At 40.5% G+C, this 19,607-nt stretch overlaps 1 protein-coding gene across 1 annotated transcript; it reads left to right on the top strand.

Moving 5' to 3' along the window:
- Nucleotides 1–358: 358 nt before the first annotated feature.
- MED7 (mediator complex subunit 7) lies at nucleotides 359–7,308 on the top strand. Its single transcript, XM_060092098.1, has 2 exons — nucleotides 359–435; nucleotides 6,241–7,308. Exon 2 carries the CDS (start codon nucleotides 6,258–6,260, stop codon nucleotides 6,957–6,959), a length of 702 nt encoding a protein of 233 aa, XP_059948081.1. The 5' UTR covers nucleotides 359–435; nucleotides 6,241–6,257; the 3' UTR covers nucleotides 6,960–7,308.
- The last annotated feature ends 12,299 nt before the right edge of the window (nucleotides 7,309–19,607 follow it).

Here is a 19,607-nt window from a genome sequence, read left to right as displayed (position 1 = left end):
CAGTGGGGCTACAGTCGATATCATTTCTAAAAATATCTGCTTACTGTATTGTCTAACGTTTACGTAAGACGTATGGATGCCTCAATTTTAAGCGTTGAAAAAAAAAAGAAAAAGAAAGGAACAAGCTACCAGCAGCTGCTTTTATTGATACAAAGTACAGAAATCCTCCGCGACTGCAAACCCCGCAGCCGCAGCCAAATTGCCAGAAGGCGGCAGGCGGCTCGGGGTCGGTGGGGGGGTGGTGGGGGAGGGGCTGTGCGCAGGCGCAATAGCAAGCCATCGGTCAGAGGCGGGCCTAGAGCCTCTGTTAAAGGACAGCTCTTTCAGCCAATCAAGGGACAGCGTCAGAGGCTTCTTCCTGGAAGAGGAGGTCGGAAGTTGGGTCTCGGCGGCGGCGGTGGCGAAGGCAGCTGACAGTGCAAACCCGGGGCTGAGGTGAGTGGGTGGCGACGGTTTGGTTCTCCGTTCAGTGTGCATTTCTTCTTCCGGACCCCGCGACTTCCTCCGGGCGGGCTGGGAATGGGGGGAGGCCTGGTGCAGAGACGCTCGCCCGCTTTCCTTTCCCGCGTCCCTCGGGGAGCGCGGCCTCCCCGCGGCTCGCTGAGCCCTGGGGTGAACCGCTCGGCGGAAGGTGCCTTCGTTGCGGCGGGCTCTGGGCTTCCTTCGAGTGGGGAGGCCGAGCCCGGCCGGAGGTTGGCAGACCTCAGTTCTAGTCCCTCGCGGCTGGTTTGCTAAGGTGGGTGGCCTCGGCGAGTCCTTTGGCCTCTCCAGCCTTACGGGATAACCAGCCTTGCTCTTCCTCCTCAGGAAGCAATCCTGAAATCAGAAGAATTAATGGGAGGCGGGGAAGGCGGTAGATGCCAAGCCTAATCATTAGATCATCTGGAGAGGTTTTAAAAGCAACATTCCAGCGGCCCCATTCACAGTAGACAAAACGAGTCAAAAGTCTGGGGATGGGACCCTAGAATACCTTTCTTTTTTTGGTGAAATACCGCAGAACGGAACAAACACTAGAAGCTGGATCTTGAGTCTGATAACCAGCTATGATGCCTGGCGCTTGTTTTACTAGAAACCTCCATCGCCTTTGACAAGTTTAGTCTAGAGAAGTGATAGGGAGATAAACAGGATTTCTGTAATACGTCAGTTTCCTTTTGTACTGTTAGATGCTTCACAGTTTACTGATTTAAGGGAACTTGTACTGTGTACAAGAACCAAGGTTAAGAATTCCTGCTGTGCCATTTACTAGCCTTTTGATCTGGTTGCAGACACTTCCCCTTGGTGGGACAGACTTGGGATCCTCATCTCTAAAACGAAATTGAAAATAGTACTTAACTCATAGAATTGGTTTGAAGATTAACTAAGAGAGGATGTGAAACAATGGTACCTGTCACTTACTTGCCCTTTGGGGATTGGCAGCTAAAGTAGAGGATTACACATGGTGCTGGGAGGCACAAAACTGGGCTTCCAATCTAAAAAGGCTTGAGTGGGGTGAAACCTGGGCTGTCTGAAATTTATTTTGAAGTACCAGATCATTGCTAAGTCTCTGATTTTGGTAATTATGTGGTTATAAGAGAACATTCTTATTTGGGGGATACCCACTGAAGTATTTGCGGGTACAGAGTTGAGAGACCAATAAGGCAAATGAGGGAAAATGTTAACATTTGGAGAATCTGAGTGAAGAATATGGAATATTCTTTATACTATTCGTACAGCTTTTCTATAAGTCTGAATTGATGTTTTTGGAAGTTTTAAAAAGTTGATTATAACTATTTGCAACTCGTAAGTGTGTTGTAAATAAATGAAATGGTACACAGTATTTATAACCCTCCATCCCATGCACTTTCACCCCTTTTTTCTTAATGGCTGTGTTGTGTGTATATATAGACATTTTATCCAGCCCTCATACCGATGAAGCTATGGGCTGTTTCCAGCTTTTCCTGCTCTTTTCAAACAATGCTGCATTAAACATCCTTAAACACACTTTTGTGTACTTGTACCAATATTTCTGTAGAATAAATGTCTAGAAATAGAATTGTTGGGTCACACAACATTGTTAATCAACTATACTCCAGTATAAAATAAAAACTAAAAAAAATTGTTGGGTCAAAGAATATCAGCATTAAAATTTTTGGTACTGTCGGGTCAAATTCCAAATAAATATGTTCGTTTCCTTTCCTGTCAGTTGTGTCTGAGGAGTCCCCATATTCTCTTGGCCGTACTGGCCTGCCACCTGAGAGTGTTATGTGGTGGCTGTCATGGTGGCTTCTGTGAGAGCTGAGGGGAATGGATACTCTCTACCGCGGTAGGCTTCCCTGCAGGGCCAGAGGAGCTAAGAGCCTGCTTCTAAAATTGGGATGGCCACTCTGAAGAAACTGAGAGGAAGGAGAGTGTGACCTGTGTTGGAATCCAGGGCCTGCCACATAGAAGGTGTTCTAACATTTGTCAGGTGATGGAGTATATGAAATCTTAATAGTCTCTTAGATGAAAAGAATCCTTTTTAAAATTTGCTTTTAACAGTGTGTTTGTCTGAATATTTTCCTGCATTTATTCAGCATTTGCATTTTTCTCATCATCTTTTGCCTATTTTTCTATTATTTTTTAAAAATATATAGGTTTAAAAAAAAACTCATTCAGTGGATCTTTATTGAGGATTTAGCACCTTCTAGGCATTGTTTAAGGTGCTGGAGGTAGAGTTCTGAATAAGACAGGCAACTGCTGAAGTCATAGTGCTTTTCTTGTGGGGATAGAACCAGAAAATATGTTTTTAAAAAATCAAATTAAATTTCTAATATTTGCCCTTGTTAGCTTGCAGGCATTCTTCTCCCAGAGAAATGGGATTGTCCTTTAATTTTGCTTATGATACATTTTCCTATATGGAATTTTTAGATTTATCTTTGGTAGTCAGATCTGTTGGTCTTTTGTAGTAACCTTATAACATGTAGTTAGCTATTTGTCTGTTTTCCTTTATAGATTGTAAGCAACGCAAGGATGGAGGCCATGTTTATCCTTGAAAGATAGTATGATGTAGCGTTTGAGACCTTTAGGCTCTGGCTCCTTCCTTTACTCTGTGACTACGCATGTGGATCAACTTTTGTGAGCCACGGAGATCTCATCTCTGAAATGGAAAGAGCACCTTTCTTTTCTCAGATTTCTTGCAACCATGAGAAAAGTATTTAGCACAGTGTCTGGCACATACCATGTACTCAAGTGTTATCTGTCATTATAATCATCATTGTCATATGTTAGACAAAGAGTAAATAAACATTAAAGATGTTTATACCTACTTCCAAATTCCCATTGATTTGAAGCCTTCTTGAAATGAATGGAGCTACCAACAAATACTAGAAGACAATATGCTAGGATATAAGGGAGAAGGAATGTGGTATGAGAATTAGACTGGCTATTATATAGAAGAACTGTAGTGAAATAAAAAAGATCCCTGGGAAGCCTTTGTATTCCAGGTAAGAGGGAATGGTGTCTTGATCAGAACTGATGAATTTGAGGTAGTGAGATAGCAAAGTTTTGGGACTTGATAAATTTGGCAGTGATGGTGAGGAGAGGAGATTGGTAAAAAAGGAGGATTAAGATAACCTTTAGGTTTCTGGCTTGAAATACTAGGGGGATAATGGGGACATTTTACTGAAACAGGAAAGAGTAGAAGCTATGAGAGGAACAGGTTTAGGGCGTGTGTATTTATGGTAGATGGACTCAAAAGAACTTTTTTTTTCTTTTTTTTTTTAAGTTTGAATGCCCTGTGAGACATCCAGGAGCAGCCCAGACGCAGTCTGGACTGGAGATAAAAAGTCAAGGGTGAAGAAAAGAAAGACAAATATTATATCACTTACATGTGGAATCTAAAAATAATACAAACGAATCTATGTACAAAACAGACTCACAGACAGAATACAAACTTATGGTTGCCAAAGGGGAGAGGGAGGGGGGGGGGCAAATTAGGAGTATGGGATTAACGGACAAACTACTATACATAAAGGTAAGCAACAAGGATTTACTGTATAGCACAGGGAATTATATTCAGTATCTTGTAATAACCTATAATGGAATATAATCTGAAAACAATAACTGAATCACTTTGCTGTACACCTGAAACTAACACAATACTGTAAATCAAGTATACTTACATTAAAAAAAAAAAAGTCAAGCGTCATAAATATAGACCAGGGTTTCTCCACTTTGGCACAATCTATTGACATTTTGGGCTGGATAATTCTTTGTTGCTGTGCATTGTATGTTTATAGCATCCCCAGCCTCTACCCATTAGAAGCCAGTAGCACCCCCTCCCTGGTTATGGCAACTAAAGGTGTCTCCAGACCTTGCATATATCTTCTGGTTGGCAAAATGCCACCTGGTTGAGAACCACCGATAGAAATGGTATTAAAAGCTATGGAATTGACTGAGATCATCCCAGGGAGAACATAAAACAAAGGCCTAAAACTAGTGGCCAGCAGACCACAAAGATTGTTGGAGATAAATACTTTTTGACCTCACAGTATTTGACAATTTCTGGAATTAATTGCCAGTATTTTTAAAAATTGAGAAATTTCACATAAAAATCTGGATTTTTTTCCCCTTACTTGAAAACTGAAGACCAAGGAACAATGAATCTTCGTTCGCACATGAATGCTAGTGGCTGGAGGCTTTGAGGTCTGGCTTGGAGATGCTCAGTTCTCCTTCACTCTTCATGTTGCCTGCCTTTAACCTTTGGCTTTCGAGTTTGTGAGTCTCTGAGGCATGACAACATTAAAATTTGGCTAGAGAAGGAGGGGCAGTAAAGGAGACTGAGAGGCAGCGGCCAGTGTGGTAGGAGGAAAAGACGTAAATATAGCATCACAGAAGCTGAAGGAGAAGGGGAGTGTGTTGAAAAGGAAGAAAATGCTGCTGAGAGATTAAGATCAGCTTAGAAAAATGTCCATTGGATTTGGTCATGTGGTGGTTGTTGATGGCCGTGATGAGCAGTTTTTGTGGAGGTAGGAGGTTGATGCCAGATCGGATAGTGACAAAAATGAATATGCAGAAGGCTAGTAAAGCTGTGAAGTGTGGGTTGATACAGTTAGAGTAACTCATCATGCCCATGGCCACTGACAGATTGAGTCTCAGCAGCAGCCAGTTCACTGCTGTGGGTTGGTGGAAACTCAGGGCTGTCCCACAGCTGCCCTTATTACCTCACAAATTCCAAGTATAAAAGTGCCTCCAGTATATTACTTGCTATCTCTCATGTTGGATGGTGTTATGTTATATCTTGAAAATCTGGTAGGATCCATCTAAGTGAGCACTCGGGATATTCTCATTTTATGATATACCTAAGCTTCAAATGGAGTAGATGGAGGTTATTGTGGCTATTGAAGGTATAGTTGAATTTGAAATTTCTGTAGTAGATGTAGAAAAGTTAATGAGTCTATAAAAAATTCTAGCGTATATTGTAGGAAAAAAGGGAATGGAATTGGATCACAGAAACTCAGATGATGTGAGTTTGTCTGGAATATAGTAATTTAAATTTTGTTAGAGTGTTCCTTAGTTATAAGTGTTTGCTTTTGGAGATCAATCTATAATATAAAACGAATGATTTTAACGTGAGATGGGAAGACAGCATGTGTAGTTTGGCTGTAGGGAGGGTAGAGAAGTGAGGCATAACTGGTGAGGGGTGTGGAATCCAGATGATTTAATTTATAGATGAAAATACAGTTGATCCTTGAACAACTGGGAGGTTAGGGGCGCCCACCCTCTGTGCAGTTGAAAATCTGAGTATAACTTAGAGTTGACCTTTTGTATCTGCAGTTCCTTCATATTTGCGGTTCTGCATCTGAGGATTCAACCAACCATGGATTTTGTAGTACTCTAGTATTTACTATTGAAAAAAATCCACATGTAAGTGGACCCGTGCAAGTTCAAACCTGTGTTGCTCAGGGGTCAAGTGTATACTACAGTATATTTTTTGTGCCAATGAAAGTATTAAGTAGAGCAGGAAAAATACGATGATTGAGTATATATTGCTAATTAGAAAAGGATGCAACCTTTCCCTGTTGTAAATGTTAGTTTTAGAGACTAGGGAGATCATTTTGTCCTGGGCGCCAAACTGCCAGGGGAGAAAAGGGAAAATGTTCTGTCATTAGTCGCTGAATGTGACAGGTTTGTTTTGTAGCTCCACTCTCAATCTTTGGTCTATTTCTGTGTGTGTGTGTGATTTTTTTTTCTTATTTTTTGTCTGATGGTCCATTTCTGTAGGTTCTTGATCTTCCACAATGGGTGAGCCACAGCAAGTAAGCGCCCTCCCACCCCCTCCGATGCAGTACATCAAGGAGTATACAGATGAAAATATTCAGGAAGGCCTTGCTCCCAAGCCTCCACCTCCAATAAAGGACAGTTATATGATGTTCGGCAACCAGTTCCAGTGTGACGATCTTATCATCCGCCCTTTAGAAAGTCAGGGTATCGAACGGCTTCATCCTATGCAGTTTGATCACAAGAAAGAACTGAGAAAACTCAATATGTCTATCCTTATTAATTTCTTAGACCTCTTAGATATCTTGATAAGGAGCCCTGGGAGTATAAAACGAGAAGAGAAGCTAGAAGATCTTAAGCTGCTTTTTGTACATGTGCATCATCTCATAAATGAATACCGACCCCACCAAGCAAGAGAGACCTTGAGAGTCATGATGGAGGTGCAGAAACGTCAACGCCTTGAGACAGCTGAGAGATTTCAGAAGCATCTGGAACGAGTCATTGAGATGATTCAGAATTGCTTGGCTTCTTTGCCTGATGATTTGCCCCATTCGGAAGCAGGGCTGAGAATAAAAACTGAACCAATGGATGCTGATGATAGCAACAACTGTGCTGGACAGGATGAACAACAAAGAGAAAATTCAGGTCATAGGAGAGATCAGATTATAGAGAAAGATGCTGCTTTGTGTGTCCTAATTGACGAAATGAATGAAAGACCATGAAGGATGTTTCTTTTTCTTCTTCTTTTTTTTTCGTTTCAGTAAATAGCATATATATTAGTTAATTCACTTTTAGAGAGTCTCAAAAGAGATAGCACTAGAAGTCTTGCAAGCAGCTTGACTCTCCAACTTCCTCAGTTGTTAGACATCACAGGCAGTTTATGTCATTCACTTTATGGCAAGCCTAGGTAAATGAGTACGCCTACATTAAGAGTAATCACCTTAAAAAGCAGTGTTTGCCTCTATTGTGTGGAACATCCCTGTTTTCGGAGTTGCAGTAAACTTTGAAGATATCCTCAGTAATAGGTTTTCATCCCTGAAAAGTAGATTTGTCATTTGCTTTAAGAATGATAGATAATAAAGGATATCAAACTTTATAAATATGAAATTATGAAATCCTTAGATTTATTTCACTTAAAAATTTGGTTAATCTCTAAAAAAGAATAGTGTAACATGTTAAAAGAGAGGAACCCTGAGAGTTATAAAACAGCAGGTTTTTTTTTCCTCTTGGCTGCTCCTGCAAACACTCTGTCTCAGCCTCTTGTCCCTATCCTGGATGGGTCCCAGAACTTTTTTACAGTCACTAAGAAGTCCTTTTAGTCACATTCATTTTAATAATTAAAATGTCTGTGTAATTACCTATACTTTTTCTAAACTCAGACTTGCTTAAGGCTGGAAGCCTGCCCTGGGAAGGGGGTTTGGTGGCAGAGACTGCTGGATGTCCACCAGAGATTCTTGCTTGCCTAAGATATGCTGCCCTGCTAGGGACTGTGTTCCCCCCATTCCTCTTGCATCTCTGTGAGGCCATGTGACTGAGTTCTTAGCAGTGGAATGTGGTGTAAAAATCCAGGCCTGCCCCGTAAAAATTTCTCTTCTTATCTGCTGGTTTGATGGTCACACCCAGGAAAACTTTGGAAGCCACTTGAAGATGGCAAAAGTTCAATCATTTCAGGTCCTTGAAAGCCTGAAGACTAGGCCCTCCTTTCATTAACTCTACCCTTTCCCAGTCCCCATACCCCCCCCCACTGATGTGACTTCACCACGTGAATAAGAAGTCAACCTGTTTTGAGCACTGAGATTTCATTTCTGCACCTTCTTCTCTTTTCTGTTCTCCAACCTCTCTTCCGGCAAAATCTTGATGGAGAGTCTGCCTTGTATCTGAGGGTGGCTGCCAGCCTTTCTCTTAAAAAGGGCAGTGGTTCTCAAAGCGTAGTCCTGGACCAGCAGCATTGGTATCACTTGGGGACTGGTTAGAAATGCAAATTCTCAGGTGCACCCCAGACATCTTAAATCGAACTCTAGGGGTGGGGCTCAACAAGCTGTGGTTTAAAGAGCCCTCAGGTGATTCCCATGCAGGCTCAAGATTAAGAATCACTGATAATGGTAAGGCCTTTTGCCAGATAATCTGGCAAAGTCCAGTTTAAAGTGGCCACAGGCCAGTTCTATATGTGAAACATTCATGCATCCTTTTCTTTAAAAATCTGGGGAGTGTAGGCCGTTTCCAAGTAGACAACCCCTCTATTAGGCACTTAGTTGGCAAGTCTCATTTGTTTTTTCCTGATATGTGTTTGGTATAGACTTTTGGACTCCAGAGACTTCAGGAGACACAGTCCAGGCTCTCTTAAGCTTAAATTAAAGGGGGAGGGGAACCCCGTCATCTCCCGGTGGCGGGGCAAGGTGGACATTGCTCAACACTTGAGCGACTCTCCAAAGGAATCTCCTTTGTAAAGGAGACCTCAATCTTTTTACAACCTTGAGGAGGGTGCTGGGCTAAGAGGTACAAAACCAATTTTTGGCTGCCTTACAAATCTTAGTGTGTTGGGGGAGGTGGTCCACCCCTCCCTTTAAGTTCATTTATTCATTGCATTCATTTAGTGGATATTGTGTTCCTCTCTATTCCTGATGCTGGTTTAGTTGCTGGGGGTATGAGGAGTGGGAAGGAAAATGGAAGAAAGATAAACAGGAAAACAAATAGGTTAGTTTTTGAAGGTATAAGTTCTTGCTTTAACCATTCAGCCATTATAACAGAAGAATCTTGCTTCCAATTATATTCCTATTTCCTGCTCAAGATGCCTTGTCCACATTATCTTCTCTTTTCAAGTTATGTTTCTATGGTCACAGTTGTTCAGGGTGTTGGAAGGCCATTTCAACTGTGCTGTGTTGTATTTGAGAGAAAAGACGTGTCCTGGGTCCTGAGGTCACAGGAAACAGCAAGTGCAAGTGTCTCATGAGACAATTAAAAGTTGGCATGATTTGGGGGAAAAGGCTATTATGGCCGCAGCATAGGGAGGGAAGAGGTTGGAGCTAGAGAAGCAGATGGAGGTCAGGTTACAGGACTTAGAAGGCCAAGGGAAGGAGTTATATCGTAAATCTGATGGGAAGTGTTGGAGAGGGAAATTTCCCCCTCCACCCCTCTCGAGTTCTTGTGGTTGGACTAATAATAAAATTGACACAAGACAAATTAACAGAAGAGACATTTTAATTCTTATACAGGGAGGTCTCATAGAAATGGGACCTAAGAAGTAGCCAAAGCATATATACTCTTTAGACAAACACTGAATTTCTGAGGAATTGACAGGACAAAGAAACTTAGGTTTTGGGTGCTCAATTAGTGAAGAATCTAAACAATTTGGGCTTGGAGTAGTAAATTAAAGAAGTAACAAGGTTTGTATAGGCTTCTGGGCTCAAATTCCTTCTCTCAGGCAATAAGGGTGTCCTTTTACCTTTACTGCAGGGAGTGCACCTTTCATGGGAGAGGTTTATTTTTTGCTTTGGGGGAAACAGAAAGTGGGGGTCAGAGTGTCCCTCTTGCATTGGCCATTTCTTAGTTCAGTATGCCGTCGTAGCATATTTTGGGGCAGCCTGCTAGCACTTTGTTGGCACTGTTGTAATCACTTTATGTACAAAAAGCCATTTTTATCCTCAAAACAACCCATTGAAATCATGATTCTTACACCTATGTTACAGATGAGGAAACAGAGGCTCAGAGAGGTGTCATTTACCCAAGGTCACCCAGCTAGTGAGTGGCAAAGCCTGGATTGAAACATTCTAGTGTCAAAGCCTAAGCACTCGACCTTCATACTCTTGTCACCTCTCTACTGCATCATATAGTTAATAAATCATAGGTAATAAGTAATGGAGTCGAGTGGAATCTGATATTTTGACCCTAAAATCCATACTCTTTTTTTTTTTTTTTTTTTTTTGGTACGCGGGCCTCACTGTCGTGGCCTCTCCCGTTGCGGAGCACAGGCTCCGGACGCACAGGCTCAGCGGCCATGGCTCACGGGCGCAGCCGCTCCGCGGCATGTGGGATCTTCCCGGACCGGGGCACGAACCCGTGTCTCCTGCATCGGCAGGCGGACTCTCAACCACTGCGCCACCAGGGAAGCCCCTAAAATCCATACTCATACACTACATGTTACTGGACTGAGGAAGGAAATTTGTAGACAGAGATTATGAGCTCCCTTTGAACATTTTAAAGCATTTTTGTCAGAATTCTACTGCTATCTTAAGGAGATGCTGTACGTATAGCACTAAACTTCCTAAAACTCCCTCTTAGTAGATATCACCCCCACTTTGTGAAAGTGGGGGTCAGTTTTGTGGTTTGCTCAGGTGGTGTTTCCAGATTAGAATCTAGGTCAGGAGTCAACAAACTTTTTCTGTAAAGAGCCAGTTAGTAAATATTTTAGGCATTATAAGTACTCTCTTATATGGTACAAAGGCAGCCATAGAAAATATGTAAATGAGCATGGCTGTGTTCCAGCTTTAGATATGGACATTGAAACCTAAATTTAAATAATTTTCATGTTATGAAATTTATTATTTTGATTTTTTCCCCAATCATTTAAACATGTTAAAATAATTCTTAGCCTGTGGACTGTACAAAAAACAGGCAGCCAAATGAATTTGGCCAGAGGTTCTAATCTAGGTGATTGGATTCTAAACCCTGGAGTGTTTTCACAAAACCACTTAATAACCACAAAATAAAAATTATAGGTTTGTTCTAGGGCCTAAGTGAGATTATGGCTACAAAGCACTAAGCCTAATTTCTGGTAGTTAGTAAGCTTTCAAAGGTTAACTGGTACCTTTCCTGCTAAGTCTTTTGTATTTGGCATTTAGAATCAAAGATTTAGGAACTGGTTTCAAACTGTAATGCGATGAGTCTAACAGTAAGTAGCAGTCTTACCTCAAGTTTAGAAGCTGCAGCCAGGTGGCAGAGGAGGAGATTAAGGTGGAGAAACTCACAGGTGCTGCTTGTAATACTGCGCTTTTTATCCAACAAGTGAGACTTGCTGCTTGTGTCTGACTGTGGCCTACAAACTCTTTTCTGATGGAGAGAATAGGGTGTAAATTTGTCAAAATAACCAGTACTATGTTGCAAATAAGAGATTTTTGATTAGAGCTTTTCTCCCAGGATTGCCTGGACAAGACCTGAGGAAGACCTCAGGCACTGTTGGTTAGTTCTGAGTACATGAAGACAGTAAGATGCTTCTCATATCTGCTTAGCACCAACTTCTGTGAAGCTGCTGGTTCCCTGCCCCTGCTCTAGGTTTGGAGTAAGGGAAGACATTGAAAGGATGGGTGTCAGGTGGGGTGATGTGGCTGGCTAGGAATGCATTGTATCATAACTACAAGGAAAGATGCCTTTGGGATTTTTATTGATTTTCACAATTATTCAGTCATTCAACAAACCTGAAGATCTATGAATACCATGCAATCGTTAAGAGCCATTAAGAATGAGAGTACTGATGTGGAAATACATTCTATATATAACAGAAGTTGGTTCTGGGTATAGGCTGAGTCCATATTTGTGTCTCTCTGCTCTCCATACCCAAATTGGAAAAATATATTAAAAACTATTTTATGGATGAGGAAATTGAGACTCAAAATGTAACTTGCTACACACCAAGGACACTTGGGCTAGTAAATGGCTGTTAAAACTCAGATTTAAAAGAAAAGAAACAGAGAAAGAGTAATGCGTGGTAGAATTGGGGCTCCTGTGTTTACTAGTAGTTTTGCCTTGGTTTGACCTATCAACCTCCATGACACTCGATTTGCTTAACTATGATAATTATGGACCCATAGTATAGGGTAGGTACCACTTAATGTTGGGAATGAAAGAGAAGGCCCATGCTGATTCTTTCTGAAACTTGTTTGTCCCCAGGCGACATACTCAGAATCATCTGTGCAGAAACATCTGATCTGGAAGGGCTGAGGGGGTATCTGAAAGGCTTAAGTGGTTCATAAGCCTGAGGGGTTCTGACTCACTACTACTTAAAGGGGAGAGTGGTTAAAAAAAAAAGGAAGCCACAAATAATAGCAGAAATGAAAAAGAGATATTACTATAGATTTTATAGACAGTAAGAAATAATAATAAAATATTATGAATAACTTTATACCAACAAAATTGAAAATTTAGATAAATTGGACAAATTCTTACAAAATTACCAAGGTTTAAGAGTAGGAAACTTGAATAGCTTTCTGATGATTAAAAAAAAAGTTGTCAAAATCTTCTCAGAAAGAAAACTTCAAGTTCAAATAGCTTTGCTGACAAGTTCTACCAAACACTGTTAGGAAAAAAAAAAATCTTACATAGACTCAGAGAATAGAAAAAGAGGGAACATTCCCCAGCTCTTTTTATGGGACTGGGATGGTGAGTGAGTTCCCTCACTTGTTCAACAAATGTAACTTGTTCAGCAAGTTACATTTTTGAGTCTCAATTTCCTCATCCATAAAATAGTTTTTAATATATTTTTCCAATTTGAGTATGGAGAGACAGACACAAATATGGACTCAGCCTATACCCTTCCCTTTGGGAGGTACAAAGGACCCAGAGAGCCAAGATACCCTTTTTTTGGCCATGCCACTCAACACATGGTATCCTAGTTTCCCGACCAGGGATCAAACCCACGACCCCTGCAGTAGAAGTGCAGAGTCTTAACCACTGGACCACCAGGGAAGTCCCAAGATACCCTTGATAAAAGAACTAAGGGGAGGATTTGCCCTGCGTGACATCACCATTTCCCGTAAAGCTGCAATAATTAAAACAATGTATTATACTGACAAGAAAGATAGGAAAATATACTATTGGAACAGACTAGAAAGCCCAAAAACAGATCCATGCCTGTATGATTTTTGAAATATAACAGAGATGGCATTACAAAGTAATGGGAAAACGCTGGAATTTTCAATTGACAAAATATACAGAAATCAATTATGGGAAAATTAAAGGCCAACAGTGAAAGAAAAAACTATAAAGCCTTCAAGCTAATGTAGGTGAATATCTTCATAATCTCTGGTAAGAGAAGTCTTCTTAAATAAAATACAAAAAGTATAACCCACCAAAGAAAAGGCTAGTACATTTTACTACATTTGAATTAAGAAATTGTGTTCAAGAAAACATACCATAAATAAGTGAAAAGCAACGAAGTGGGAAAAAATATAACAGATTAAACCAGCAGAGGACTGGTATCCCGAGTAAATAAGTTATTCATATACAGCAATAAGAAAAACGAGAAACCCAACAGAAAAATGGGCAAAAGACTCAAACATTGCTCCTCCCCTTCCCCAAATCCAAATGGTTCATAAACAAAAGAAAAGGTGCTCATTAACCTTGTTAGCAATGAGGAAAATGCAAAGTAAAGCTTTAGTGAGAGGCCATCATATCCTTTACCAGCTTGGCTAAAAAAAAAAGTCTGGCAATACTAAGTGTTAAGGAGGAGGTGGAATAAGAGAAACTTACACTCTGCTGGTAGATGTCTTGGAAACAGGCATTATGTAATAAGGCTCAAAATATGTATACCCTCTGACCCAGTAATTGCACTGTCAGAAATATGCTCCAGAGAAACTCCTATATGTCCACCTGAATCCATGTATGAGAATGTCCAGGATGGCATTGTTCATGAAAACTGAAACAGAAGATGAAATGTTCACCTGGAAATAAACAATTTGAGGCATATCCAGTCCCAGAAAAACTATTCAGTAATAAAAACAACCCACAGGGATACGAAGCAGCATGAATGGATCTCACAAATACACTGTTAAGTAAAAGAAACAAAACACAAAAGCCTATAGACAATTTGATTTCACTATATGATGTTCAAAAACAAGCAAAATTATATATGTAACTTTAGGATGCATTACCTAGATGGTAAAACTATTAAAAAAAAAAGGAAGCAATTATTGCAAAATTTAGAATAGTGATTGCCTGTAGGACAGGGGGAAGACTTTGTGATCAGGAAGGGACATGTGGGCTTGGAGTGGGGGTCACAGGGACTTGAGGAGATAGGCCATGTTTTATTTTTTGTTTTGGGTCCTGGTTACTTGAGTGTTTGCTTTCCAAGTACTGGTAAACTATAAATTTAAGTATGCAATGTTCTGTACATCTGTGCCATTTTCCATTAAACAGTAGTTTAACCTTAAAACCATATTGTGACATCATCATACACTCATAGGAAAAAATTAAAAAGTGTGTCAGTCCTGATACCGGCAAAGATGTGGGGGGCATCGTAAGAGTTCTTCTCACTGTCACAATGTAAGCTGGAATAAACTCTTTGGAAATCTGCTCAACATTCTCGGGTAAAGCAGATGCCCGTGAGGCGAGAGAAATGAGAATGTGCGTCAAGGACAAAGGGGGGAAATAGTAAAATGAAATAAAATAAGAGAGGGACCTCACCGGGATTGATGAGGAGTATGTCCATTAGACTGAGGATGATTAGCTTCAGTATCTGAACCTGGAGCAAAAAACTAATAAACAAACACAAAGAATTGCCATACTGGAGAACATGCTTGGGATGAGTGACCACTCACAGCTCCCCCACCAGCGTCACCCTGGAGGAGACGGTGGGACTGCCATTTTCAAGGTGAGACTGCCTATAGGAGTTCCCACAGTGACTCACACATAGCTCAACAGAATTTTCTTGATGGTTTTCACGCTTTTCAGTTTCGTCACTGGGAGCCTCGATGAGTTGTCAAGGGTAAGTTATTTCACACCCCTCCCATGTCCTCCACTTTGAAAGGTTTGATTACATGAGCGGGAGCAGCACTGAGCTGGCTCCGGCCTTGGTTTGAGTATGGCCTCAAGCTTAATCTCTCTGGCACTCATCCAGAGTTACTCAATATAAAGACTCTCTAAAGACACGAGAGCTCCTTGGCATCTCCCCAGGGTTGTGAAGAGTGCGTCCTTGTAAGTTAAAAAGCACCGTATTAGTAAAGTGTCATTTTTGTAAGAAAAAGAACCATCCATATTCGGAGGGGCAAGTTTTCTTTCCCCATCTCCCCACCCCTTCCCTTTCTGGGAGGGGGTCTGTACTGGATATTTGCTTCTGCTGCCCAGCATCCATTTCTCCTTCCAAAATGCACCATACTTTTTCTTTGGGGAAACCACCTTTCTCTTACTTTCAGAGCATGAGATTGGGGATGTGACCCAGGGCTCACCCAATTAGTCCTTTTTGAACCTATGGACACAGATTGTTCAGGAATAAGTCTGTAACCCAGTGTGGGTGTTTGAGGGGGTGTGCATCTGTGGGCTTGTGTGGGAGTGGGCAAGAGATGTTCTTGGTGTGCAGATATGTGCTCTGCAGGGACAGGAGAAGGACGCTGTGTGGAATCTGCAGAAGGCACCAACGCCAGGACAGCCAGAAACCAGGTCCCTGCTGTCCTTACTGGGGCCACTGAACCAAGTCTTGCCTGAAGCTAGACTTTTCAATAATGTCAGTCAATAAATCTGTAGTTTAAGCTAGTTTGAGTTGGGTTTTCTGTCATTGCAACATAAGTAAAGTATAGGGTTTTTGGTGAGAGAAGAAGTCTTTGTTGGCATAAGAACACCAAGATCATGCTGTGAGAGATGAGCAGTAGCAAGGGAGAAATTTATTCATCTTGTAAATGACCCTGAGAACCTGGAGTTTTCCACAGGGATGAAGTAGCCCTCTCAGTGCTGGGACCCAGTGCAGAGGGCAATGCTGAAAGCAACTTGATGCAAATGAGAGCACTGAGACCACACAAATAAAAGTAAAATAAAAATAAAAAGACTTGGGGAGTGTAAAGAAATGTTTTGTACCTTCTCCTGGATCCCACTGAGTTCATGATGTTCACAATCGTCCATGAGTAAGACTTTCTTACTAGAGATATACCCACCAGAGGTACTGGCATTAACACATTGTATATATAGAGAGATTTATAGAAAAATATCTGAAAGGAGACCTGTTTTGGTGGTAGTGGGTATTTCATGGTAGTGGGATCTGGCCTTTATTTTATTTATTTATTTTTATTCTTATTTTCTTTTTCAGAATTTTCTACAGTGACTATGACTTGTATAATAATAAAAAAAGTTTTCAAGTACTGTACAGGCACACAAGGTTACAAGCACTCTTAACGAAAGTCACATGGCTAGCAGTAATCTGTAGGTCAAGATCGAGCTCAAAGTTGCTTAACTTCTTACCCTTTATATCCAACCTCAGTGTCTACCTTTGCAAAATTTTGGGACTAATGATACATGGAACCTAACTGAGATGCTGTGATTTAAATGAGAGGATTTTTAATTCAAATTAAGTACATCATATAGGATTCCAGCTTTAGTGGGCATTATTGTCTCCCTCATATCCATTCCACTGCAGCTCCCCCATTGTACAGGGTAGATTCTAATTGGACTGAATTTTTCCAGGTGATCCCATCTGTATCGCCCATGCTTTCCTGTCTCCTGAGTAAAATTCTCTCACTTCCATTTTATGAATTTTGTCAAGTGGCCCCTTAGTTATCTATAAATGTGTAATTCTAATTACACATAATTCTAGTGTTTCCATTTGGTGCTTGGAGGCTATCTTTAAGGAATCTGAGATTTTCTCTCCCTTTTCCTGCTGACAAAGGGCGAAAAGCAAAAGAATTTCTATAGTAGTATCATGTGCAATAGTTTTTTTGTAGTTATCCCTCCACATAATTATAGCCAGCACTCAACTGTCCCTTAAGGAAATTCATGATATGACTTTCTAAACAGAATTTAGAAACTAATTAATTACAATACAAAAGACTTCTTTACCAAAAATACATTCAAGGGCTCCTTTTAAAAAGCAAACTTCTGTTGCACATAATTAAAGAATCATAGACCTTGATGGGTCTTTTATGATCATCTTTACAAATAAATTGAGACATGAAGTATTCTTTTCAAGGGAATGATCACTTTGTTATTTTCACCCAGTGTTTTCACCCAGTGAGATCTATGTAGCTATAATAAAGAACGAGGACATTCTATATGATCTGAGATGGAGAGGTGCTCAGAATAGAATGTGAAGTTGAAAAAGAAAGTTGCAAGCTGATCAATCTTAGCATCCCTAGATGTGGGGCAATCAGACAATTGTGATGGAATAGCACCAGCTGTGTATTCTTGCCAAAAAGTGGAACCTGAATCTAACCAAACCTCTAGAGCTAAGTTTCATTTATAGGAAATACAAAGAAAAGAGGAATACTTTCAATGATGCCACAAGGAAACAGACAAACCCAGAATATGGAACAGTGCACAGGACAGTTGGTTTGTACAACTAGTCAATGGCAGGGGGAAAGGAGGGAAGACTGTACTCAATTAAAAGAGACTTAAGTGTCATAACAACCAAATGCAATTTAGGGAGCTGTTTAGGTCTGGACTTAAACCTATAATAAAAGGACATTTTTGAGGTAATCAGGGGAATTCGATTATGGACTGAAGTGTCAGGTGCTGCTAAAACATCATTATTAATTATGTCTTGTGTGATAATGGTATTATGATTATATATAGAGTGTCAATTTTTTGAAAACAAGATGCACACTGAAGTCTGTAAGGGTGAAATAACATGACATCTGGGATTTGTTTTAAAATGAAAGTTTGATGATTTTGAATTTGTGTATTGGGAGTATGTACTATTCTCTGCTTTTGATATGTCAGAAAATTTTTATATAAAATAGTAAATAGAAAATGCAAGGTGCAAAATGTATGTATGGTATGCTCTTTTGTTTAAGAAAGGAAGGAATAAGAATATATCTTTTATTTTCTTGTGTTTGCATTAGGAGGATACACAAAAGACATGACACTAGAAACCTATAGCTTGGGTGGGGGAAATTAGTGGACTTGGAGGGGTGGGAATGAGGCTTCTTAATGTAAGCTTTTTATATTGCTTTAAACTTCAGCCATTTGGATGTATTACCTAAACAGTTAAAAAAAACAAGAAATAAGAGTTAAATGAACATGACAATGTTCAGAAACAGTCCTTTATACACAGAATAAAAGAAAGGGGTTAGAGTAGATTTCTAGGCTCCTTCATGTCTAGACTTCAATGAATTAATACATTGTTAATGTTTTATAAAGTTGGACCCAGTAGCAATTCTAGAGATGAACAGAAAACAGTAATAATAATAAAAAACAAAACAAAAATCAGAACACAAAATCTGATGGCTAAAACTTTTAAGGGTGTTGCTTGAAGTCATGCTGTTAGTAAATCTAACCTCTGACCCCGTGTTTAATCTAGTCTGTCTTACACTTGGATATGGGCATTTGCTGGTTGTTTTTAGATATGTGGGCAGACATATTAAGGGCAGATATGAAATTCATGAAACGTAGTTCATAATGGAAAAAATCTGGAGCTTAGGGGACTCATGTTCTTATTTGAAATGACCAATCACGTACCTTTGGGCAAATCAATCTTTTCAGGTCTCAGTTTCCCTTATGTATACAATGAAGAAATTGAACATGATCTCTTGAGTAACTGCTAGCTCTGTGGCACTATGGAAGTACACACATAGAACAAGCTGAATATTTATATTACATGCATTTAATAAGGTTTATAGTGAATTACAAGGACTTCCCTGGTGGCGCAGTGGTTAAGAAGCCGCCTGCCAATGCAGGCGACACGGGTTCGAATCCTGGTCCGGGAATATCCCACATGCCGTGGAGCAGCTAAGTCCATGTGCCACACCTACTGAGCCTGCGCTCTAGAGCCCGCAAGCCACAACTACTGAGCCCACGTGCTACAACTACTGAAGCCCGCGCACCTAGAGCCTGTGCTCCACAACAAGAGAAGCCATCGCAATGAGAAGCCCCCGCACCACAACGAAGAGTAGCCCCTGCTCACCGCAACTAGAAAAAAATAAAATTAAAAAAAATAAAGTGAATGGCAAGGAAATTCAGGCAGGGAAGACAGAGAAAGGCCACAGGGTTTTCAGAAACTATTTCATCGTGAGCTCACTTCCCTTTTGTAAATAACCATTGGCTTTTAAGTTTTCCAGACAAAAGTTACTCTCCCAGGGCTGAGATTGTTTGGGTCTGAGATGTTACCTCAGTGATGGAGAGTGTGGCTGGAACTCAATACTTTCTGACAGTTAATGCCCGAAGCCTGTGGGGTGGGAGGAGAGGGGACATCTTGTGCATATGAGAGGAAATAGAACATTGAGGTCCCCTCAGTTCCCCCCACAGGAGGGGGAAAGAAGCATTGCAGAAAGGAATGCATTTCTCCTAAGTGGAAGAGTTTGAAAGTTCAGGTCAAGTCAGAATATTAGAGCAGGGAGCTATGCATATATCACCTAGCACAATTTCCTCATTTTATAAATTTTATAAATGAGGAGGCAGACCTAACAAGATTATATGACATAGCCCAATTCGTGTTAGAGCAAAGGCTAAGAATTAGGCTC

The sequence above is a fragment of the Mesoplodon densirostris genome, chromosome 3, assembly GCF_025265405.1.
Source record: "Mesoplodon densirostris isolate mMesDen1 chromosome 3, mMesDen1 primary haplotype, whole genome shotgun sequence".
Classification (NCBI taxonomy): domain Eukaryota; kingdom Metazoa; phylum Chordata; class Mammalia; order Artiodactyla; family Ziphiidae; genus Mesoplodon; species Mesoplodon densirostris.
Note: the sequence above shows the minus strand (reverse complement) of the source record. Positions and strands in the feature narration are given on the sequence as shown.

Bases quoted from the DNA above. Each gene is read 5' to 3' on its own strand.
- MED7 (XM_060092098.1), top strand. From the start codon at position 6,258: ATGGGTGAGCCACAGCAAGTAAGCGCCCTCCCACCCCCTCCGATGCAG.